The sequence below is a fragment of the Cyprinus carpio genome, chromosome A17, assembly GCF_018340385.1.
Source record: "Cyprinus carpio isolate SPL01 chromosome A17, ASM1834038v1, whole genome shotgun sequence".
In the NCBI taxonomy this organism is placed as follows: Eukaryota; Metazoa; Chordata; class Actinopteri; order Cypriniformes; family Cyprinidae; genus Cyprinus; species Cyprinus carpio.
In genome coordinates, this window is record NC_056588.1 from 20,297,189 (window position 1) to 20,317,903 (window position 20,715).

General features: G+C 37.3%; 2 protein-coding genes across 10 annotated transcripts in view; both read left to right on the top strand.

Annotated features, from left to right (window-relative positions):
* Positions 1–331: 331 nt before the first annotated feature.
* LOC109107245 (alpha-amylase) lies at positions 332–4,218 on the top strand. The gene is made up of 10 exons (XM_019120520.2): positions 332–675; positions 873–1,019; positions 1,121–1,318; positions 1,415–1,645; positions 1,720–1,853; positions 2,107–2,229; positions 2,302–2,401; positions 3,549–3,670; positions 3,761–3,886; positions 3,983–4,218. The coding sequence occupies exons 1-10, from the start codon at positions 400–402 to the stop codon at positions 4,170–4,172; spliced, it is 1,647 nt and encodes a 548-aa protein (XP_018976065.2). The 5' UTR covers positions 332–399; the 3' UTR covers positions 4,173–4,218.
* An 8,765-nt stretch (positions 4,219–12,983) lies between these two features.
* Positions 12,984–20,715, top strand: part of LOC109107646 (kinectin) — a 30,759-nt gene continuing 23,027 nt past the window's right edge. For 2 of the 9 annotated variants that reach the window (XM_042774372.1, XM_042774379.1), the window contains exons 1-2: positions 12,989–13,216; positions 20,046–20,695. In XM_042774372.1, the coding sequence (XP_042630306.1) occupies positions 20,047–20,695 (649 nt within the window). In that variant the 5' untranslated portion in view covers positions 12,989–13,216; position 20,046. Of the gene's footprint in view, positions 13,217–20,045; positions 20,696–20,715 lie in introns of all 9 variants that reach the window. The other 7 variants (XM_042774373.1, XM_042774376.1, XR_006162181.1 and 4 more) reach the window with 6 other exon arrangements.

The window sequence follows — 20,715 nt, forward strand, 5'->3', positions numbered from 1 at the left end:
TATAGATGACAGTTTGGCATAATTTCAGAAAAGCCAAGGACAAGAACTACTAATATTGCGAAACAAAAATAAACAGCAGATAGTGGAAAGCACTGTTTCTTTGTAACAAGATTTAGATAGAAGAGATTCTTCAGCAGTATAATTTAATCTTATTTTTGAAGCAAGTAGATTTTAAATAAAAAGAACATTATCATGTGAAGTTTGTGTGTGTGTGTGTGTGTGTGTGTGTGTGCTTGTAGAGAAACAAAAGAAACAAAAGACATTACATGCTTATTAAGTACACATCTGTCTTTACCATTTACAAAAATTAATTATTACCAACGCATTACAGTTTAAACATTGTGAGTCAGTTCAAGGTTGCCAGCTGGTTCAAGCACTGCACGAACAACAGCACTTTACATGCAATGCAGTCTCTTGATCTGTAGATGGCTTTTCAGCATTCATTGGACGGTGTTTATGACACTGAGATCACTCACCCTAAACTGTTTTCCTCCGGACAAAGGCACAATGAAGCTCCTGATTCTGGCTGCACTTGTTGGACTGTGTCTTGCCCAGCACAACCCAAACACTAAACATAATAGGACCTCTATTGTTCAGCTGTTTGAGTGGCGGTGGGCAGATATAGCTGAAGAATGTGAGAGATACCTGGCACCGAATGGCTACGGAGGAGTTCAGGTATGTTTACAATGCTTATTGATTCCAGCACAAATTCGCCTGCACTATATTTTTAAGTAAGAGGATGATAAATGCGATGTTTGGAACTTTCAGAGCTTTCAGATTAGATATGTACAGAAGGTTTGGAATTATGAAGGGTTATTAAAATGTAAGAAAAAAACAACAACTGTATATAACAGTTGTCTTTGATTTTATAGATCTCTCCCCCCAGTGAGAGTATTGTAGTGTCCAATCCTTGGCAGCCTTGGTGGCAGAGGTATCAACCGATCAGCTACAACTTGTGCTCCAGATCAGGAACGGAGGCAGAGCTGAAGGACATGATCACACGCTGTAATAATGTTGGGGTAATGCAAAACTAAGGCTTATAGTATCGTACCTCAAAGACAACTGAAAAAAAAATAATAATTATGGAGCATCTCCTGTGTGCTGCTTTTCCTTCCTGTAGGTGAACATATATGTGGATGCAGTGATTAATCACATGTGTGGAGCCGCTGGTGGAGAGGGCACTCACTCCAGCTGTGGATCATACTTCAACGCCAACAAGAAGGACTTCCCTTCTGTTCCCTACTCATCATGGGACTTCAATGATGACAAATGTAAAACTGCCAATGAAGAGATTGAAAACTACAATGAGATTTTCCAGGTTCTTGGTTGCAGCAGTGCTTTTAACTTTTCTGTGTAGACTCTTCGTGACTTTGTTCTTGTTGTTGAATCCATCTTGTTGATTTCATGTTGACAGGTCAGGGATTGTCGCTTGGTGAGTCTCCTGGATTTGGCGCTGGAGAAAGACTATGTTAGAGGAAAGGTAGCTGAATATCTGAACAATCTGATCGATCTGGGTGTGGCTGGATTCAGAGTAGATGCTTGTAAGCACATGTGGCCTGGAGACCTTACTAACGTCTACGGCAGACTCAAGACCCTCAATACCACTTGGTTTTCTCCAGGCACCAAGCCCTTCATTTATCAAGAGGTCTCACCTTCTCATCAAGACCAGAGTTACCTAAAATGGTTGTTGAAAGCGTTAACACTAATGGCTTTTTTCAGGTGATCGACTTTGGTGGGGAGCCCATTAAAGCCAGTGAATATTTTGAACTTGGAAGAGTGACAGAGTTCAAATATAGTACAAAACTGGGCACAGTCATCCGTAAATGGAACAAAGAAAAGCTAAGCTATCTCAGGTATGCAGCAGTAACCTACATTATTATTAGCTTTCATTCTGCAGCATTGAGCGGTTGTATATTTTTGTATAAATAGTCAATAGTATTGCAAAAATGGCTTACAGTGCTGATTGTTTTTTTTTTAAGTTAAGCTAATCTACAGTTTTCTACTTACTGTAGTTGATGTGATATTATCAATAAGGAAGTGTCACTTGTGCCTAAAATCACGTTCAATAAGGTTACTGAAAGAGTTGTAAACAGCGATTTGTTTTAGGAACTGGGGAGAGGGCTGGAGTTTCATGCCTTCTGATAGAGCTGTGGTGTTTGTGGACAATCATGATAATCAGAGAGGCCACGGTGCTGGAGGAGCTTCTGTTCTGACATTCTGGGATTCTAGGTAAAATATTTTGTCCAGGAACTATGACTATTCCTACTGTGAGTGGTATGTTTTACACTGTGAATTCTGCAGGCTTTATAAGATCGCTACAGGGCTCATGTTGGCTCATCCATACGGTGTGACCAGAGTCATGTCTAGCTACCATTGGGATCGACATTTTGTGAATGGAAAGGTAAAATTGTTTGTTTTTAAATTATAGATTTATGTAGCAAATGAGAAGGATTAAAATAAATTACCCAATAAATTTTGAGACAAATGTCTTTTTAATTATTTCATGCTTTGTTTTGTTCAAGGTAATTAAATCAACAGTTTAATAATAATAATAATAATAATAATAAAATGAAATGTTTGGTATTTGGGGTAAAACACACCCCTATTGTTGGAGCTAAAAGCACAATAATTGACTTTCATTTGTTGACAATGACATTTGTTGATCGTTTGTTGGTTAGATTCAAATTGTCAATCTCATGTGTTAAGTAAAAGCATAATTTATTGTTACAGTAAGGACTGTTTCTGCATTTTTAAAATGAACACATTTTAATGAGTATATTTCTTGAATAAGGTAAATTACAACCCCAATTCCAGAAAACTTGGGACATTTTGTAAAATGCAATAAAAACAAGAATCTGTGATTTATTAATTCTCTTGGACTTTTTATTTAATTGACAAAAGTACAAAGAAAGGATTTCCAAAGTTTTCAATGACCAACTTAAATGTATTTTGTAAATATAAACAAATTTAGATTTTGATGCCTGCATGCAACACACTCCATATAAGTTGGGACCGGGGCAAAATTAAAGTGTAAAAGTTAAAGAGTATCCAAATGAAACTGTTTTGAAACAGTTCTCAGTAAGCAGGTGAAATGGTAATAGGTGAAGGGATCTTGTTTTGGTTTAAAAGGAGCATCTTAGCCTGTGAGAGAAGTGTCAAGCAAATCAAAAATCACATTTCTCGATGCAAAATCGCTAAGAATTTAGGTCTTTCACTAACAACAACCATACATAATATTGTGAAAAGATTTAGGGAATCCAGAGAAATCTCAGTCTGTGTAGGTCAAGGCAGGAAACCTCTGTTAAATGTGAGTGAGCCGTCATGCTGCGGGGTTAAATATAGCCACATGCAAGTGTGTTGCCACCTCATATAAGTTTTTAAACAAAACAAACTACCTTTATGATTTATTTTCCAACAAAAAAAAATTTCTGCAATCATGCACTATAGGAGTAAAGACAAGCACATTTTCCTTAAGTTGTGCCATGAGTGTGCTAAATGTTCAGAAAACCTGAATAGGCTAAATAATGTTTTGGTGAAATAAAACACAGGATCAGAATGACTGGATGGGCCCTCCAAGCAATGCCAATGGATCCACTAAGCCAGTACCCATCAACCCAGACTCCACCTGTGGGGACAAGTGGATATGTGAGCACAGATGGCGTCAAATCAGGTAGGTGTGAGTTTTTTAGGTCTGCTGGACAAATCTTTTTTTATTCGGTGTCAAATCCCAGCGATTCTCTTGCTCTATTCCCCACCACAGGAATATGGTGATTTATCGTAATGTTGTCAATGACCAGCCTCTCTCCAACTGGTGGGACAATGGTAATAATCAGATCGCTTTCAGCCGCGGCAGCAAAGGATTCATTGTCATCAACAATGATGATTGGTAAGAAACTTGCAACTCTAATCCATGAATAATTAACATGTTATAATGCAAATGAGCACATAACCGCTCATTAACTGGATTTGACTAATGTCTCAGGGCACTAAATGTGACACTGAACACTGGCCTGCCCAAGGGTACATACTGTGACATCATCTCTGGAGATAAAAGTGGGGGCAGTTGCACAGGGAAAGAGGTGTCAGTGGATGCTGATGGACACGCCACCTTCAGCATCAGCAACACAGACGAGGATCCATTCATCGCCATTCATGCTGACTCCAAACTGTAGATTCAGAGAGGATAATATTATAATAAAGTAGAATCACTTAACTCAACAGTGTCTCACACAGAACCGTAGTTTCCTGATTTAGTGAACAAACTAAGTTTTGCGCCTTTGTCGCCATCTCAGTTTGAAACCTGCAATTGCAGTTATTTGTGGAATTATCTTCTTTATGTGGTTTGTGCATCGGGACTCTTCAGTGCTAATGTTTTGAGGTGTGTGTGTGGGCTGTCAGTCAATGCACCAGTGTGAATATTCACTGTAATTTGGAATCACAGATATTACATATTGAAAGTATGTCCAAAATAAGAAGTTTCACAGAAGAATGTGAATGTCTGAACAAGCAAAACAAATTACAAATCACACTACCTATGGTGAATAGATACTGAATAGATTGCAAAGTTAGCTCAAATCACGTCAAACTGTGCTAATTAGGGGCCAAGCACAAAATGTTTAAATACAGGCATTTCAGTCAAATGTATTTTATGCAGTATTTCAAACCTTTAACCCACTTTGGAAAATCAACCCATGGCAACAGTTTAAAAGTAGCCCAAATCTGTGGAAAAAACGCGGTCTTGGCAACCCTGCATCCAAAAAGAGCTGCAGGAGTTAGATTTGAGTTGTAGGAGTCGGGTTTGGATTATGGAGATATGGATGAAGGGGAGGTGATGGAGTATTTGCTGCTCAACAGATCCTGAGCTCACTGACAAATATGTGCTCGCTTTACACAGTGTGTGTGTGATCGCGAAATCGAAAGTGAATGTGAACAGCAAGAACACTCATTCAAAAGAGATTTAAGTACTCTGCATACTGAGGGCTCCTTATTAGAATGTTTAAAGGAGTGGACACAAAAAAAAAGCAGGAGCGAAACACATGTTGCGGGAGCAGGCACCAATGGTCAGAAATTCAGCGGGAGCGGGATAAAGAAAACAGACATTTTAACGTAATTTAGAAATCCCGGGCGGATGCATTTTTTAGGTCCAAAATGAGGACATGTCCGGGGAAAAGAGGACGTATGATCACCCTAGCTTTAGGGCTTTGACCAACTTAAACATTATCGTAAAAGACTATAAATAAACAAACATAATTTATGTACCTAATGTTTATTTAGTGTTAACTATTAGAGTAACTAAACTAAGTATAATTTGACATAAAGGAGTGGAATTCGCTGCCCTGGTGAATGTTCCTTTGCTGCAGTATCTACATATAACCACTAGATGGCACAACAGCAAACGTTGACTGCAAATGAGTCATTTCAGCTCTAAATAATTTGAAAGACTAATTATTACTTTAGAATTATGATAACGATATTTTAAGATGAGATATCTTAGATTTATCTGTGAAATAGAAGTTCAATACCTAAGTTATGTTGCTCAGCGAAAAGTGCGTATGTTATGAATAAGGTGTTTTATACTGTACCTATAATATCTCACATTTTTTGTTGTTATAATTTTATACAATTTATGATTTTGAGAAATATTTAGCAATAGTATTTTACTATTTCTTTGACACATTTGGTTTATTTTCAGAGTACGTATCGAAGGTTTTTTTTGTTATTTTCTAAAGCCATTTTCTAAAGGTACAATCTACATTAAATAAACTGAACATGATAACTGAAACTGATTTGACAGATCTAACAACAGTTTTATCAACATCTAAAACACATTTGTGTTTTTGTTTTGTTTTTTAATTGGAGAAAATATTGTTCGGCAAGTAATGCAACTAAAACAATTTGTGTATATCTCTTTTGCTAACATTAAACTGTATTATATCAAAAATATTTACATGGGGTGTCAAGTATGAGACCACTAATGAATTACAAGATGCAAATGTTATTTGTATAACAATTTGAGTAAAAATCAAAGTCTAATCTGTCCCGCTAGAGTTTCAAATGGTAACAGTATATTTTAAGGACCAATTCTCACTATTAACTAGTTGCTTATTAGCATGCATGTTACTAGCATATTGGCTGTTCATTAGTACTTATTGCCTTATTCTGCATGTCCATATTCTAGATCACTTAACTCAACCAAATACCTAAAATTAACTACCTTACTAACGACTAATAAGCAGCAAATCAGGAGTTTACTGAGGGAAAACACTTAGATAGTTTAAAACATTACCTTGAAAATTAACGTAAAATATTTTTACACTTCCCATAATAACAAAAAAATCAAATGATTACAGAATTCACAGTGGTATTACAACAATATTGCATTATAATAATCATGATAATCAATAATACTTTAATTATTTTACTTTGTACCACTATTTATTATTTTCCTTCTTTATTATTATTAGTTATTATTGTTTGGCTCCCTAAAAAACACCAGTGTAAATGTGATGTGGACTGAGAAACTATCACAACTAAAAAGAGGTTTAAGTTCACATTAAAGTCCAGGGACTTTGCAAATAATTTTTCAGTCAATGCAAATAATTTTTTATTCTTCTTCAATTTGATTACTGAAAAAAACTCCAACCCCTTTTCAGTAACCAAACTGAACAGAATAAAACTCATTTGTATTGACCGAAAAATTATTTTTCAATTGTGCTCTGAAAACCAGATTAATACATTTAACTCATAAAATGTTCAAAATTTTCCTACGGAGGACATGTCCCCTGTAGATACATATGTCCACCCCCAGAGTCTCACAAAAGCCTGCAGGAAACACTAGATATATGCATGAAAAACCCATATCAGTTGACTTGTCCTGCACTTTTTCCTTAGCTCAGCACCAGCTGAATATTAGTGGAAGAGCAGACAGGGTCGGCTCTTCTGTGGGTTCATCTGTCCTCTCCTGGAGCTCCAGCATTCCACATCTGAGGGTCACACCTGCACTCTCACACCACGAACCCCTCAGACAGACCTCAACAGTATGCAACTAACTAACCTTCTTTCTGGATAGATATCTGCAGTCCTGATTTAATCTTAAATCAAAACTGATAACTCACTGTACAACTCTTTTAAAATAGTGTCAGCATCTTCATCTGCATCTGCGTCACACGTGTACAAGCTGTAAGTTAAAACTATTTACATTTACATTTAATCATTTAGCAGACGCTTTTATCCAAAACGACTTACAAATGAGAACAGTAGAAACAATCAGATCAACAAGAGAACAACAACGGTATACAAGTGTTATGACAAGTCTCAGTTAGTCTAGTACAGAACACGTAGCCAGGGTTTTTTTTTTTTTTTTTTTGAATATGATAGACAAGAAAAGAAAGGGTAAGTACTAGTATTAGTTGGTTAAGTGCAGGCGAAAAAGATGAGTCTTTAGATGTTTTTTGAAAATGAGTAAAGACTCAGCTGTTCGAATTGAGATCGGGAGGTCATTCCACCAGCTGGGCACAGTCCAGGAAAAAGTCTGTGAGAGTGATTTTGAACCTCTTTGGGATGGCAACACAAGGCGTCGTTCACTTGCAGAGCGCAAACTTCTGGAGGGCGCAGATTGAACTAGTGAGTTTAGGTATGTTGGCGCCGTGCCAGTGGTCGTCTTGTAGGCAAGCATCAGTACCTTACCACTGGTAGCCAGTGTAACCTGATGAGGAGAGGAGTAACATGAGCTGTTTTTGGCTCATTGAAGACCACTCTCGCTTACTGCATTCTGGATGAGTTGTAGAGGCTTGATAGTACATGCAGGAAGGCCCGCCAAGAGAGCATTACAATAGTCCAGTCTGGAGAGAACAAGAGCTTGGACAAGAAGTTGGGTGGCTTGCTCTGACAGGAAGGGTCTAATCTTCCTAATGTTGTATAAGGCAAATCTGCAGGACCGGGTCGTTGTAGCAATATGGTCTGTGAAGCTTAACTGATGATCCATCAAAACTCCTAGGTTTCTGGCTGTCCTGGAAGGAGTTATGGTTGACGAACCCAGCTGTATAGAGAAGTTGTGATGAAACGATGGGTTAGCTGAAACTACCAGCAGTTCAGTCTTAGTAAGGTTGAGGTGAAGGTGATGGTCATTCATCCAGCTAGAAATGTCACTCAGACAGGCTGAAATGCGAGCAACTACCGTCGGGTCAACTATTGCTAGAGATTGTGCACACAGCTTGATCTGATTTAGTTCAGAATTACAGCTGCTTCTTTCCACTGAGCTATGTGTGCAGTCAGTCACATTCACTGCCATTCTGAGGAAGTACTTCAGTGAGAAGAAGGGCCTGGAGTACATACAGCAGCTGTGTCCCCGAGTTCAGCACTGTCCTGATGGTGGTGTAATCCATTTCCAGGGTTCTTTTTCAAGTTTTTGCTTTAGTTCCAGGATTCTGGATTCATGTGATAAGTCACATTATAAGTAGTTGTATAGGAACTCCACCTAAATGTGCTCATAAAAATACTCAAAATAGGCATTATCTCAGAGGTCATTTGTGTCTCAGTTCCGTTTCAGATAAGTGATATGAATGTATATTTATAAATACAATAATTAAACCTGTACATGTAATACATATATTATAAATGCGATTTAACAATATCAAATGAAATGTTCTCTGTCTGTAGATACTATTGCCTGGCTTCTGCATCTGCCCTACTAAAGCCTAAGTCAAAAAAAAGTTTTGATTGGGTGTTTTAAGTGACAGTTCCTTTTTTTGCCCATAAAGCTGTGCCTAAATTTTGTAATAAACTATGTTGACTATACTCATAATGTCAGTATGCTGTTGTAAACAGAAATGAGCATATTATGTTTGGGGTCTTTAACTACACAAAGACTGCAGGTGGGGAGCGGCGGTTACGCTCCAGTATTCTTGAGCCTCTGCTGGATGTGTTCACTATCAACAAACATCTGGACACCATACAGGTGATTACCTGTTATCTGTCTGCCTTTTTTCATTCTGTTGTTCTGTCATTAATTAAATAATCTTCTCTTTGATCTGTTTCTAGGAGCTGCTGCAAAATGAGGAGCTCTTCTGAAGTGTGGTATTGTAATGTATATTATGTATTATGAGTAATGTTTTTTTGTTGTTGTTTTTGGGTGTTTTTCTCCTCGTTTCATCCTTTTGTTGGAGGCTCTTTTGAGGCTTTTGTTTGGCATGATTATACATTTATTAGATCTGTACTGCACCACATGCATAAGCAGCATGTAAGTAGGTTTGATTTCAAGAAAAAGTTATGATTGCACATTTGACGGTGTTTCTGCTGCGTCACAGATATACAGTAGGAAAAAGTTATTTTTAGGTTACTGTATTGAGAATTTGCTTTCATAACAGCCATGGTTACCAAGAGTAGGACACTCAGAATAAATGCAAATTTGATTATTGTGAAATATAATTTACATGAGGAGCAATGCCACATTTACGTTCAGGTATTAGCCTAATTACACCAGAAACATTCAGTCAATTTGTGTATTTTGTGGAAAGCTCAGCAAATTACAGTACACTGAGCGTATTTTCTGACTTGATTGAGAAGGCCTGTAAACATGCTCAGCTGCATGTATAATTATGCCACATATAAGTAAATTTCTCCCTGATTAGGTGACGCTGTCACATTCCAAAACAGCCTCGTTGGAAGCATTATACCTCACTTGAAGACAGCAGGCAATAAATGTTAGATACTCAGCTCGTTGAATTATATTTGCATATACGCTAACATCTTACACTGACCATCTTTGTTAAACATGAAACATGAACCTGTTCTTTCATAAGAGGAGATAATGTGTTGTGTATACAGCAATAACAGGCCAAGCATTAAAGTGACCCTGCCACTGTCAAACAGAGGGCAGTCTATCGCCTAGCCACCGGACTGCTGCAGACAGCCGAAACTCACGCCTGGATCCAGTGAGCCTACATCTGGGGCGAGGAGTGGTATGGTGGGGTTGGAATAAGTGTGATGGATTTCATCTGTACAAAATGCACTCCTTGAACAAAGCCAGGGAGACCAAAGTGAATGAGACCAAAACCATATGAGGTTCATGTGTTCCACTTTGAGTTGATATAAACTGATATAAAATAAGTTTCACCGTGGTTCATTCATTGTGCCAATGTTTTTAATGCAAATGTCTTACAATCAGAAGGCTATCGTACATGTTATCGTCTGAGATTTTGAGTTGTTGTATTTGTGGGTTGTATATATTTAAGCAATAACACATAAGAAAGAGTGCTGATGTTCCAAATATTCCCACACCTTTGGCTTGACAGCTGGTGATCATAGATGTGCTGATATTTGGAAAAACCACACCAGCAGGTCTTGCATCTCATCCAACCAACTCATTAAAAACAGAGATTCGTTTAAGAACAACACAAGTTATGAATGAAGCAGTGAATCATTCACTCAATAAGTCTATGTTTTTTGAGCCCCTTGTGCATAGACTGTTGGAACACTCACAGACAAGTGGAGAGACACAAACTCAAGGTCTGAAGTAAAGTAAACAACCCAGCTTTTACTACCAAGGTCTCAGGTACAGTTTGATATTTTGCTTGAGTCAGAACGTGTTCTGCCAGTATCAGTAATACTAGCAGCCGTCAGTCTAGCTTGCTAGGCCAGTGAGACTTGAACAGGCAAATTCACCCTTTTATCTGCACATAACCCTATAAAGTCTTCTGTAACACATTTGATAGGTGGATTTGTAAAGCCTCTAAATTATCAACAATATAATCTACTGCTTGCATTCTGTCATCTGGCTTATAGTTCATAATTTGTAGCAACTAGCTAGTAAAAGGCCTTTTAGTTTAATTATTAAAATGTCACCTTCGAGTTGTGTACATGTGTCTTCATTCTGTGAAATCTATTGATTTTTATAAAGTTAACAAAATAATGACCTTTATAATGATATTAATATTTCAACATGAAGATGTACTTTTTTATTTTTTGAAAATCAGGTTAAAATGTAAAATATCATGAAGGTTTATTTGTACATCTTGCAGCCACTGCATCTCCACAAATTAAAAAGCTCTTTTATCATAATCTTCTTACTAAGACGTGTTATTGGGAAGAATTGTTGCATTTTGGTATTCAGAAATTATATTTATATGCATCAAGGCCATAATCATGTCTTGAACTTGGGGGGGGGGGGCTTTGGGGCAGTACGTTTTTTAATGTTTTCTAAAGACGTTTCTTTCATCAAGGCTGCATTTATTTGATCAAAAATAAACTTATAAATATACAAAAATATACTAATGTACTTTAAAATATAATTTCCTGTGAAACAAAGCTGAATTTTCAGCATTATTTCTCCAGTCTTCCTTCAGAATTCAATCTAATATGCTGATTTATAATCAATGTTGGAAACATTTTTGCTGCTTCATATTTTTTGGCGGCCTACTTTTTCCAGGATTCATTGGTAAATAAAAAGTTAAAAGGAACAGTGTTTATTCAAAATAGAAATTTTGTGTTACAATATACATTACTATTTAAAAGTTTGGGGTCAATAAATTGTTTCTTTTTTCATCTTTTTAATTTTTTTTTTTTTTTAAGAAATTAATACTTTTATCCAGCAAGGATGTGTTGAATGGGTAAAAAGTGATAGTAAAGATATATTGTTAGAAAAGATTTGGGTACAACGGGGCTAAAGGCCATTATTATTTTCATCTAAACCACTGGATGGCATAAAAACATGGTGAAGCACTTTCCAGAACATTTGCTTTTCAAGATGCACGTGTATATTTGTCTGTTCAATTGATGTGGTGGCGCGCAGCAGCGCAAAGATGATACTTGATCTAATATTTTATGTTGTAGATTTAAGTAGCAAATGAGAAGCACTAAAATTGAGACAAAGGTTTTCTGATTTTCAGTTTTGTTTAAGATAATTAAAGCAATAGTTTTTGTATGGTATTTGGGGTAAAAAGTGCCCCTGCTTTCAGTAATTAAAATGATAATAAATAGATGACTGACTTTTCCATTTGTTGACATTCAGATGGTAAATTTCATATATTATGTTGGGTGTCCATATTAGAGATTATCACCATGTTTAGAATGAAACTATCATATTTAAAAACATATTAATCATATCATATCATAAAATATTTGTTGTTACTACTGTAAATATATATTCAATTATTATTGGATCTCCTTCAATACTTTCAAAATCTTTACTTATTGTAATGATTTTGTTTCTGTATTTTAAAATATATTTTTATATTAACATATTTTAATAGTGTATTTACTGAACAGTGTATTTTCTTTTTTCAAAATAAGCAGAAAGTTTTGAACAAGTATATAAATATATAAATAAATATATAAATTATACATTTTAGGCGTGATTTTTTAGGTGGGCCTTTAACCCCGATGTACCCTACTATTTTGAAAAAATACAATTCTTTTTATCCTTTTATTCATCAAAGAATTTTAAAAAAGTAAGCAGCACAACAGTTTCAACACTGTTAATAAATCAGTATGTTAGAATGATTTCTGAAGATCATGTGACACTGAAGACTGGAGTAATGCGCTGCGTCACAGAAATTAATCATATTTGAAACTATATTAAAGTAGGAAACCAATATTTAATATTTTACAGTTTTCTGTATTTTTGATCAAATAAATACAGCCTTGATGAGCATAAGAGACTCCAGTAAAAATCATTAAAAAACGAAACTGATTTTGAACGGCAGTGAATAAAAAGCTATATTACTGCGGCACTTGACTCTCTCTCTCACACACACACACACACACACACACACACACAAATCAGAGCACAGATGCATTTATTTTCGTTTGTTATTACTTATATAAAAATCATTGATTTACATTACAAACTATCAGAATTTCGTGTCACTTTTTGGTAAATAACATTTGCACATAATTGCATAATTTTGCTCAGTTTGGGCCTCGGAATGTTTCTTTCTTGAGTAGGAGCTCCATATTTTCACCAAATCATACTATTCGTAAAGCCCAGCCCATTCATCAAGAGCCAGAACGCCACTTCTCGCGAGATTTCCGTAGCTCGTCATCCCCGGGCTCCCTGGTACAGTTCCGTCTTCCTCTCTCTCGCTGCGTTTCAGCCCACACTGACCTGACCCTGCCAGAGCGAAACAACCGGCCCGGAGCCACAGTCCACAGCGCGTCCACTCACGGAACGCCTTTACATCCCGACAGTAACAGTACTCGCGAGGACACACCACCGCAGGTACGTGAAGCGGCGGCGGGTTTATATCCGGACGGTGGCAGCGAATGGAAGCGTGAGTGCATGGAGCAGATCACACGGGGCCTAGCGCGCTGTCTGCTCCGCCGAGCCCTCTCCATGCCGCCGGGACACCGGCAGCCTTTCACTGGACACGGGTTTGGAGTTAAACGCTGAAATCCTGAGATCCAGGCTGTCGGTGAACCGAGAGATCGCGAGCTCACGATGTCAGTTAATTCGTGCGGATTTAAAGCCTGCTGAACGAGCTGATGCTGTCCACGCCTCTTTCTTTAAAGCTAAAGCTAAGCTCGTGACACTAATAAGTGCGATAGAGCTGAACACTTGCGGTTTCGTTCTCCCGCGGTGATATTTCACCAGTTTTCTCTGTCGAGTTGAGAAACGCGTGACTAGTCTGTGTTTGTGCTGCTGGTTAAAGTTAGTTGGTCAGTCGTGTGTTCTGGTCAGTGAAGTGTCAGTCAGTTCCTCAGTAAACAGGTCGACCCTCTTTAAATCCCGACTGTCATGCGGTCACTTCAGCGAGGACTTCGCTCCTTGTCCTGCCCTACTGTTATCTTATCTTGAAGGAGTGAGCTTTATTGTAGACCTGGTGTAAATATCCACCTCACGGTGAAAAAATCTTTTGTTTGGTCTCTTGTTTTCATCGAAACGCTTATCGCTGCCACTGGAGCCTGTTTTGACTTTAGTAGTCCTGGTTTTTCGCTGTAGCTAACAGGAAAGATTGTCTGTCAGTAGTTGGGTGGCTTTTAATAGTCGCTTTAAGTTTGCGCATGCGCACTGACGTGACACTCAGTGAATGGGAGGAAGCCTTTATGACAGGGACACATGCGTCCAGACCTCATGAAACCAGAATTGTGCTGTGGCTTTTAATCCATGCCTAGTGTTGCACACTTCTAAGGGTTTACTACTACTAGCAGGGTTTTTTTTTTAACATATACAGTCATTTCTAATAGGAAGATAAATCTAAAATTTAGATGATGACATAGATTGCAACAGTTGGGTTTCAGGAAGTAAAAATGGCAGTCATTTTGACCATGAGAAATTGTTTAAAAAAAAAAAAAAAAAGTATACAGCTTTAAAGACAGACCTACCGTGAGCTCCAAGGATGTGAATCGATAGTATATGCTTTTGTTGAAGCCATCAGCCTGTATTATTTCAAAATTATTTGTAAATAATTGTTTTACATTGGGATTCCTGGTGAAAAACTGCATTTACCAAATATTCAACAAAGAAATCTCCACAAATTAGACAATCAAAACAAGCAAATTGTGCTATTTTGTATCCACCCACTTCCATGAAGCACTGCAAATAACTTCCTTTGCTCTCAAACTATTTAAATATTTGTATGTATATATTGCAATGTGTATGTATATATATATATATATATATGTATGTATTTTGGAACCCCCCCACTATTTTTATTGTTATTATTATTCCTATTTTTTCACATTTTAGTTTTTGATTTATCTATATATCTCTCTCTCTCTCTCTCTCTCTATATATATATATTTATATTAGATATCTCTATATCTATATATATATATATATATATATATATATATATATATAAATATTGCAATAAATGTAGAATATATAGGCTTGTTTCTGTATGCATAATCAATTAGTTTGATATTTATCCATAATTTATTTATTGCCGTATACAGTCTTTTACCTTTGTCTTTTGGTCTGTTGCACAATTTTTTTTTTTTTTTTTGCTTCAAATCTAAATTTCTGATGTTGTGATTCACCTTGCAACATCGAGTAGCTAATCATGGTCATCACCTGTGATGTAAATTCAAACACTGGCTTTTTATTAAAACACAAAGCATATGTCCAGTCCCCCCCAAAAGTCCCATCTTTCAATAGAAAATGTTATTACAGAAAATTGTGTCATTGAAGAATTTTGTGAAGTCTGTAAGTTTGTTTATATTGGTGAGGAGCTGCTGTTTTCACAGTGCTGCCTTTGCACCAGTTGTACCCTTATTTTCCTCTCTTTGTCTGAACCGTTGTTCTGAGAAGTGTATATTTAAATAAACAAAGAGAGGTTTACATAATTAAGACAAGTAGATGACTTCATTTTCACTTCCTGTGCCTCCTTAGTTTCAACAGCTTTCCTATCTTTATCATCCATGTTTCTGAGGGACCGGCTGAATGTTTTGAACAGTTCTGTACAAATAATAGATTAAAACTGGATCTGTTTCAGTTCAGGGACTCAAAAGTCAGAACTGTCTTACACGACTGCGTTCCCAAACAGCAGGTATCCACCTCCGAAAGCAATGGCCGCGTTTATTGTTTCGTCTGCTCACAAGTAATTTATTATATATGAAAATTATTATCATGTTCTGTGGCTTCACCTACATTTCTTAGTAATATTTAGTGCCAGTTTATCAGGAAGTGATGATTTTGTTCTGTTGGACTCGTTGGATGGAAACGGTGCTTATTCGCAAATGTTTTATGTGATATTCCAATTTTGTGCATAAGTTAAATTCGCAGCTTTGGATGGAAACCCAGCTATTGATTGGATGTGTTTGAATTGGAATATGTTGTATTACATCTGGTTTATGACATTGAAAATGGTTGACCATATTGCATTGTGGGATACAATACCCATCCTAGTAAACTCTGTGATATACATATTGGAAAATATAGGCCAGATGGGTATTCCATGCATGCAGTTCTCATACTATGCGCTACACTACAGAAATAGAAACAGTAGTATAGCAGTATGGTATTTTGAACATAGCCAGACGAAGTGTTTACTAATCCAGATGGAAGTGTGGCATTGTGTTGTTGAGCAGATAGGTCCACTTTGCTTAGCACCAGCTACATAAAGCAACGGTCTCTGACAGATTTGCCATTGCTAAACATCTCAGCCTGTGGCAGCGTTTACAGACGCAGTGCTTCTAAGTGATTCACATCTTTGTTTTTCATTTTCCTCTTAGCAGGGCAAAAAAAAGTACACGTAGTTTAGAGCAAGTGAGCGCACCACACCCATCTCCACTTTGTTCTCTGTGCACAGGGCTGTGAATCTAACACACGTGAAGCCCAAGAAATGTGTTTCCACTTACTTAACAAGGAATATGCAAGTAAGGGCAATGAGCAGATTCAGCTTGCACCTCAACAGCTGCTTGTCCTGTCTTGTATGTTTTAAAAATTCCTTTCCTGCATTTGCCATAATCTGATATGCTTTCACATAAGTATTTTCTCACTAGTGTTATATTGTAGGCTTTTTTTTAACATTTAAATCAAAATTTTAACTGACTAATTAGGGCTGCAATGACTAGTTGATAAGCAAACTAAGTGTAGTCATTTTAATCAGAACTAATAAATTTATTGTTAAACATTAAATTAATTTCAGCGTTCAAAAGTTTGGGGTCGGTAAGACTCTATGCTTGGGGGTCGAAAGTCTCCTATGCTCACCAAGGGTGCATTTTTTTTGATTAAAAGTACGATAAAACCGTAATATCAAATTATTTTAATTTACAAGAACTGTTTTCTATTTTAGTATATTTTTAAAAATATTTTATGTAAGCTGATATGATTGTTTATTGATATTAATGACAACTTTAATACTTGGGCCCATGCAGAATATGCATTATTATAATCTTTGTGTGAATTAAACTAATTATTTTTAAGTGTCTGATAATGGATATGGATTTAATCTTTTGTTTTAATTCTGCTTTTTGACACAATTAATACATGATTATAAGACTACGGCAATAAAACATTCATTATGATTGTTGAGGCGTAAGCTAAATCTGCTCATTAAAACATTCATTATGAATGTTTTGCTATTAATAATTAATTTAATTCATTATTCATGAAAACCATATTGGGTACTCACCATATGGTACCATTTATTAGTAGACCCTATATAATCAATAACCAGTTCTGTAAAAAAAATAATAATATCATCAGTGGAAAATATTGCTTAAACATTTAGTGCTTTTAAACCTTGCAAAATGCTTTAAGCAGAGCTAATAGTACTACACTTTTTTTTCTAGTAACTGAAAGCACAATCCGATCAGACAAAATTAAATAAATGTGCACACACAGATTTTTGTAAATGACATGCATTCCAGTTCCACCCTGATTCTATCTCGGCCTGTCATGGGACCATCTGCTTGTTAAGAACATGATGACATACTATAAATAAAGAGTTCATATGCATCTTTCATGGAGATGGTTTCTTTTGGCTAAGTAACGTTGTGAGATGTGACCGGAAATTGGAGACTGATGGCCTCTTTAAGGACTCCTGGGAAATTGCAGTAGAATGGTGAACCTAAATGTATTCGTAATGTAATCGGCTTATCCATATTCCCAACACAGTGAATCTCTTGGACACGCTGAACTGATCAGACTCCAGTCAGACACAGAGCAAACGCCGTTCCAGGACCTGCTGCTTCTTGTCACTGTCCTGAAGGCAGAATTCAGCCAGACATGTCATCTAATACAACAGTGCACTGTTTCTGTTTGCTTCACATTTTGTATGAAAGCACTCAACCATGTCCACTTTTATGGCTTCCATTAAGAGGCCATCTTTTCCTTGTTGCCTCGTCATAATTAAACACTCTTGCATTTCAATATTGCATTTCTTTAAATAAATAAAAAAATACCTGAATTAAAAAAAAAACACACATCTAATTCCCAAACATTTCTCATTTTTAGTTTCCTAAAATTACTAAAACTAAATAAAATAAAATTAATAAAACTTAAAAATTAATAAAACTTTACCTAAAATTAAAATGAAAACCGAAAATATAAAAATTGAATTTAAATCAAAATATTAACAAAAACTATAATAGTATATTGATACTAAAATAACACTGATCAGACTGTCATGGAATTTTTATTTTATTTTTTGGATGCTGTTTTCTTCCACTGGCTTTAATGTCAGAGGTAATGTCAGATTTTTAATGGCTAAGTTTTGTATAGATTATCATTAAAGGGGGAGTCAGTGCCGTTTTTAGATCTGCGACCACTCTGCATCAGCGTACTCGAGTGATATTTTCCCGGCTGGATATTTTTGTTGCTTGCAAAGCCCCTCTGCACTTGAGTTTAGGATGTCAGTTGAGTTAGCGAAGGGTGTCTTGAATGACCACTCTGGCTTTGCATAGCTCCACAGTGTCATCTGTTCAGCAAACAAATGCTGTTTATTTTATATGATAGAGCCTGTTTTAGCTTTGTTTGATTAGCTCAGTGATCATATTGCTCATTTACAGTCTCTGTTCTCGGTGGAAAAAGTGGACGTGTGTGAGGGAGTGTCGCCCGCTCACGGGTGCTTAGCTTGATGTCAATAAGTAAACCAAGACTGCTGCCCTCAGCACACGTACTAATTGGATCATACCACTGTGAAAGGGAGGAGGTGGAACGAACAAGCCAGAAATATAGAGGAGGTGATTAGGTGTGATTTTTAGAGTAAGAGAAGCAAGTAAAAGTCAACCACAGAGGAGGCGGCGTTCCAGGGCAGTCGGTGAATACTTTTGGTTGGCCATATTAGAACATCTTATGCAATTTGCTGAATAAGTGTGCCAAAGTGTGATGATTTTGCTTTGCTTGAGGCATTCTGTTATGCATTGCCTGCTGAAAGTATAAATGGATAGCAACTAACAATACACAACTTTTATCTCAAGATGTTTAATATGATAATGATATCGATTCTGAGGGGTAATCTGATGTGGTTTACCTGTAGTTCTGTTGCTTATAATTAGATGCTACAAAAGCAATATCCCCATGTACACTCTGCTGCTGAATACAGGTGTCACTCTTATTGTCTCATTAGGCTTATATTTACAAATAATTGTTGGCAAACTGTTAGCAGCTATGTTTGTGGTTTTGCAGCTGCAAGATGTAATGAGTGCAGCTGCTGTGCACACATTGAAAACAGTGCATGAGTTATGAATGGAGTTCTTTCGCTGCTTCTTGTGCTTTAAAAATTGCTTGAACTTGTAAATTTGTAAATTAATCTGCAAATCACATGCGTGCCTGAACTGTGGGGCCTGGTCCGTACGTATCACGGATCAACTGCGATTCGTTTAAACCGTAGTATAGCCTATGACAGATCAGAACAATCATTAGTTTAATAATTTAACATTTAGGCCCCGTCCACACAGAGACACGTTAAGCTGTATACGCATACATTTTGTATCGTATAGGTGTTTCGTACACACGGATCCGGGGTTTTGGGAGAGTGAAACCAATATTTTTTTAAACCGGGTCCCAGAGTGGATAAATCTGAAAACATCACCCTTGTGTTTTCGGTTTCGTGGTTTCGTGTGGACGCAGATATTTCTTGAGACAAGGGAGAAAAAAAAGATCGGATAGGGAAAGCTCTGGCTTTGTGTGGCCGTGGTCTTGATTTACATGAAATTGTCAAATTCCTGCTTCATAGCAATAGCATACAACAAACGAAAATACGGAATAATTAGAACAATCATTAATGCACAATAAATAACAGAGTGTCATACACATTTTTCCCAGAACATTCTTGCGAGCCAGTAGCAAAACTTCCATGGCCCTGTACTGCAGAACCGGTGGTTGGGGACCTCGGACCTAAAATGCTGAAAATCATCATTGGGAAAAATTTATTTGAAGTGTAATTTGACTGTTTAGTTTGGCTCATTTCCCATCCAGTGGCCATCTGGTTTGGTTAAGAATTCTTGATATTATTCCCTTATTCATGTTCATATTTCGACCAATTTTGATTCTTTGTAGATTACATTTGTCAAGTGGCTGTTTGGCCCTATTGTCATGCATCCTGCTGGACTGAACATTTGTGCTCAATTCTGTCTTTCTGTTCTTTATTACGTTTTTCAAGAATGGCACTGGACATGGCTGACTCACAGTACCTTCTCATCCTGGCACCGTCGCTGGTCATTGCTCTCATGTTCCTCTTTTTCTGGCTCTTCATGAAAGAGACTTCCTACGATGAGGTTCTGGCCCGGCAGAAACGAGACCTCAAATTGCCTCCCGCCAAGCCCGATACTCGTAAAAAGATCGAGAAAAAGAAGAACAAGAAGAAGGAGACTGGTGGAAGTGGATTGGGAGGAGGTGGGGGCGGCGAGTCAGAGGAAGACCTGAGGGATTTCGATACATCTGATGCCACTAGCCCTACCTTGAATGATGAAGATTCTGAGGTGGTGCCTGTGAGTCCACCTGTTGCTGCTCCGGTCCTGGCAGAACCTCCATCTGGGATAAGAGAGAGGAAAAAGAAAGAGAAAAAGCCAAAAGCTTCTCCAACTGCTGCTCCAGCTGCTGCCCCAACGGTTGTACCCCTTTCCCGTACAACCCCAACTACTCCTCCAACTTCAGAAGAACCAGAAGTCAATGGGTCCAAACCTGCTGTCCGTAAGGAGCCGCCCCTCCCCCTGACCAAACAGTCCAGCCCACCGCAGCGTCAGGCCACGCCCCCTGCCCCCACTGAGACTACCAGCAAAAAGAAAGCCAAGAAGCAGAAGAGTGAGTCTGGTGAGTGTACTACCTACAAA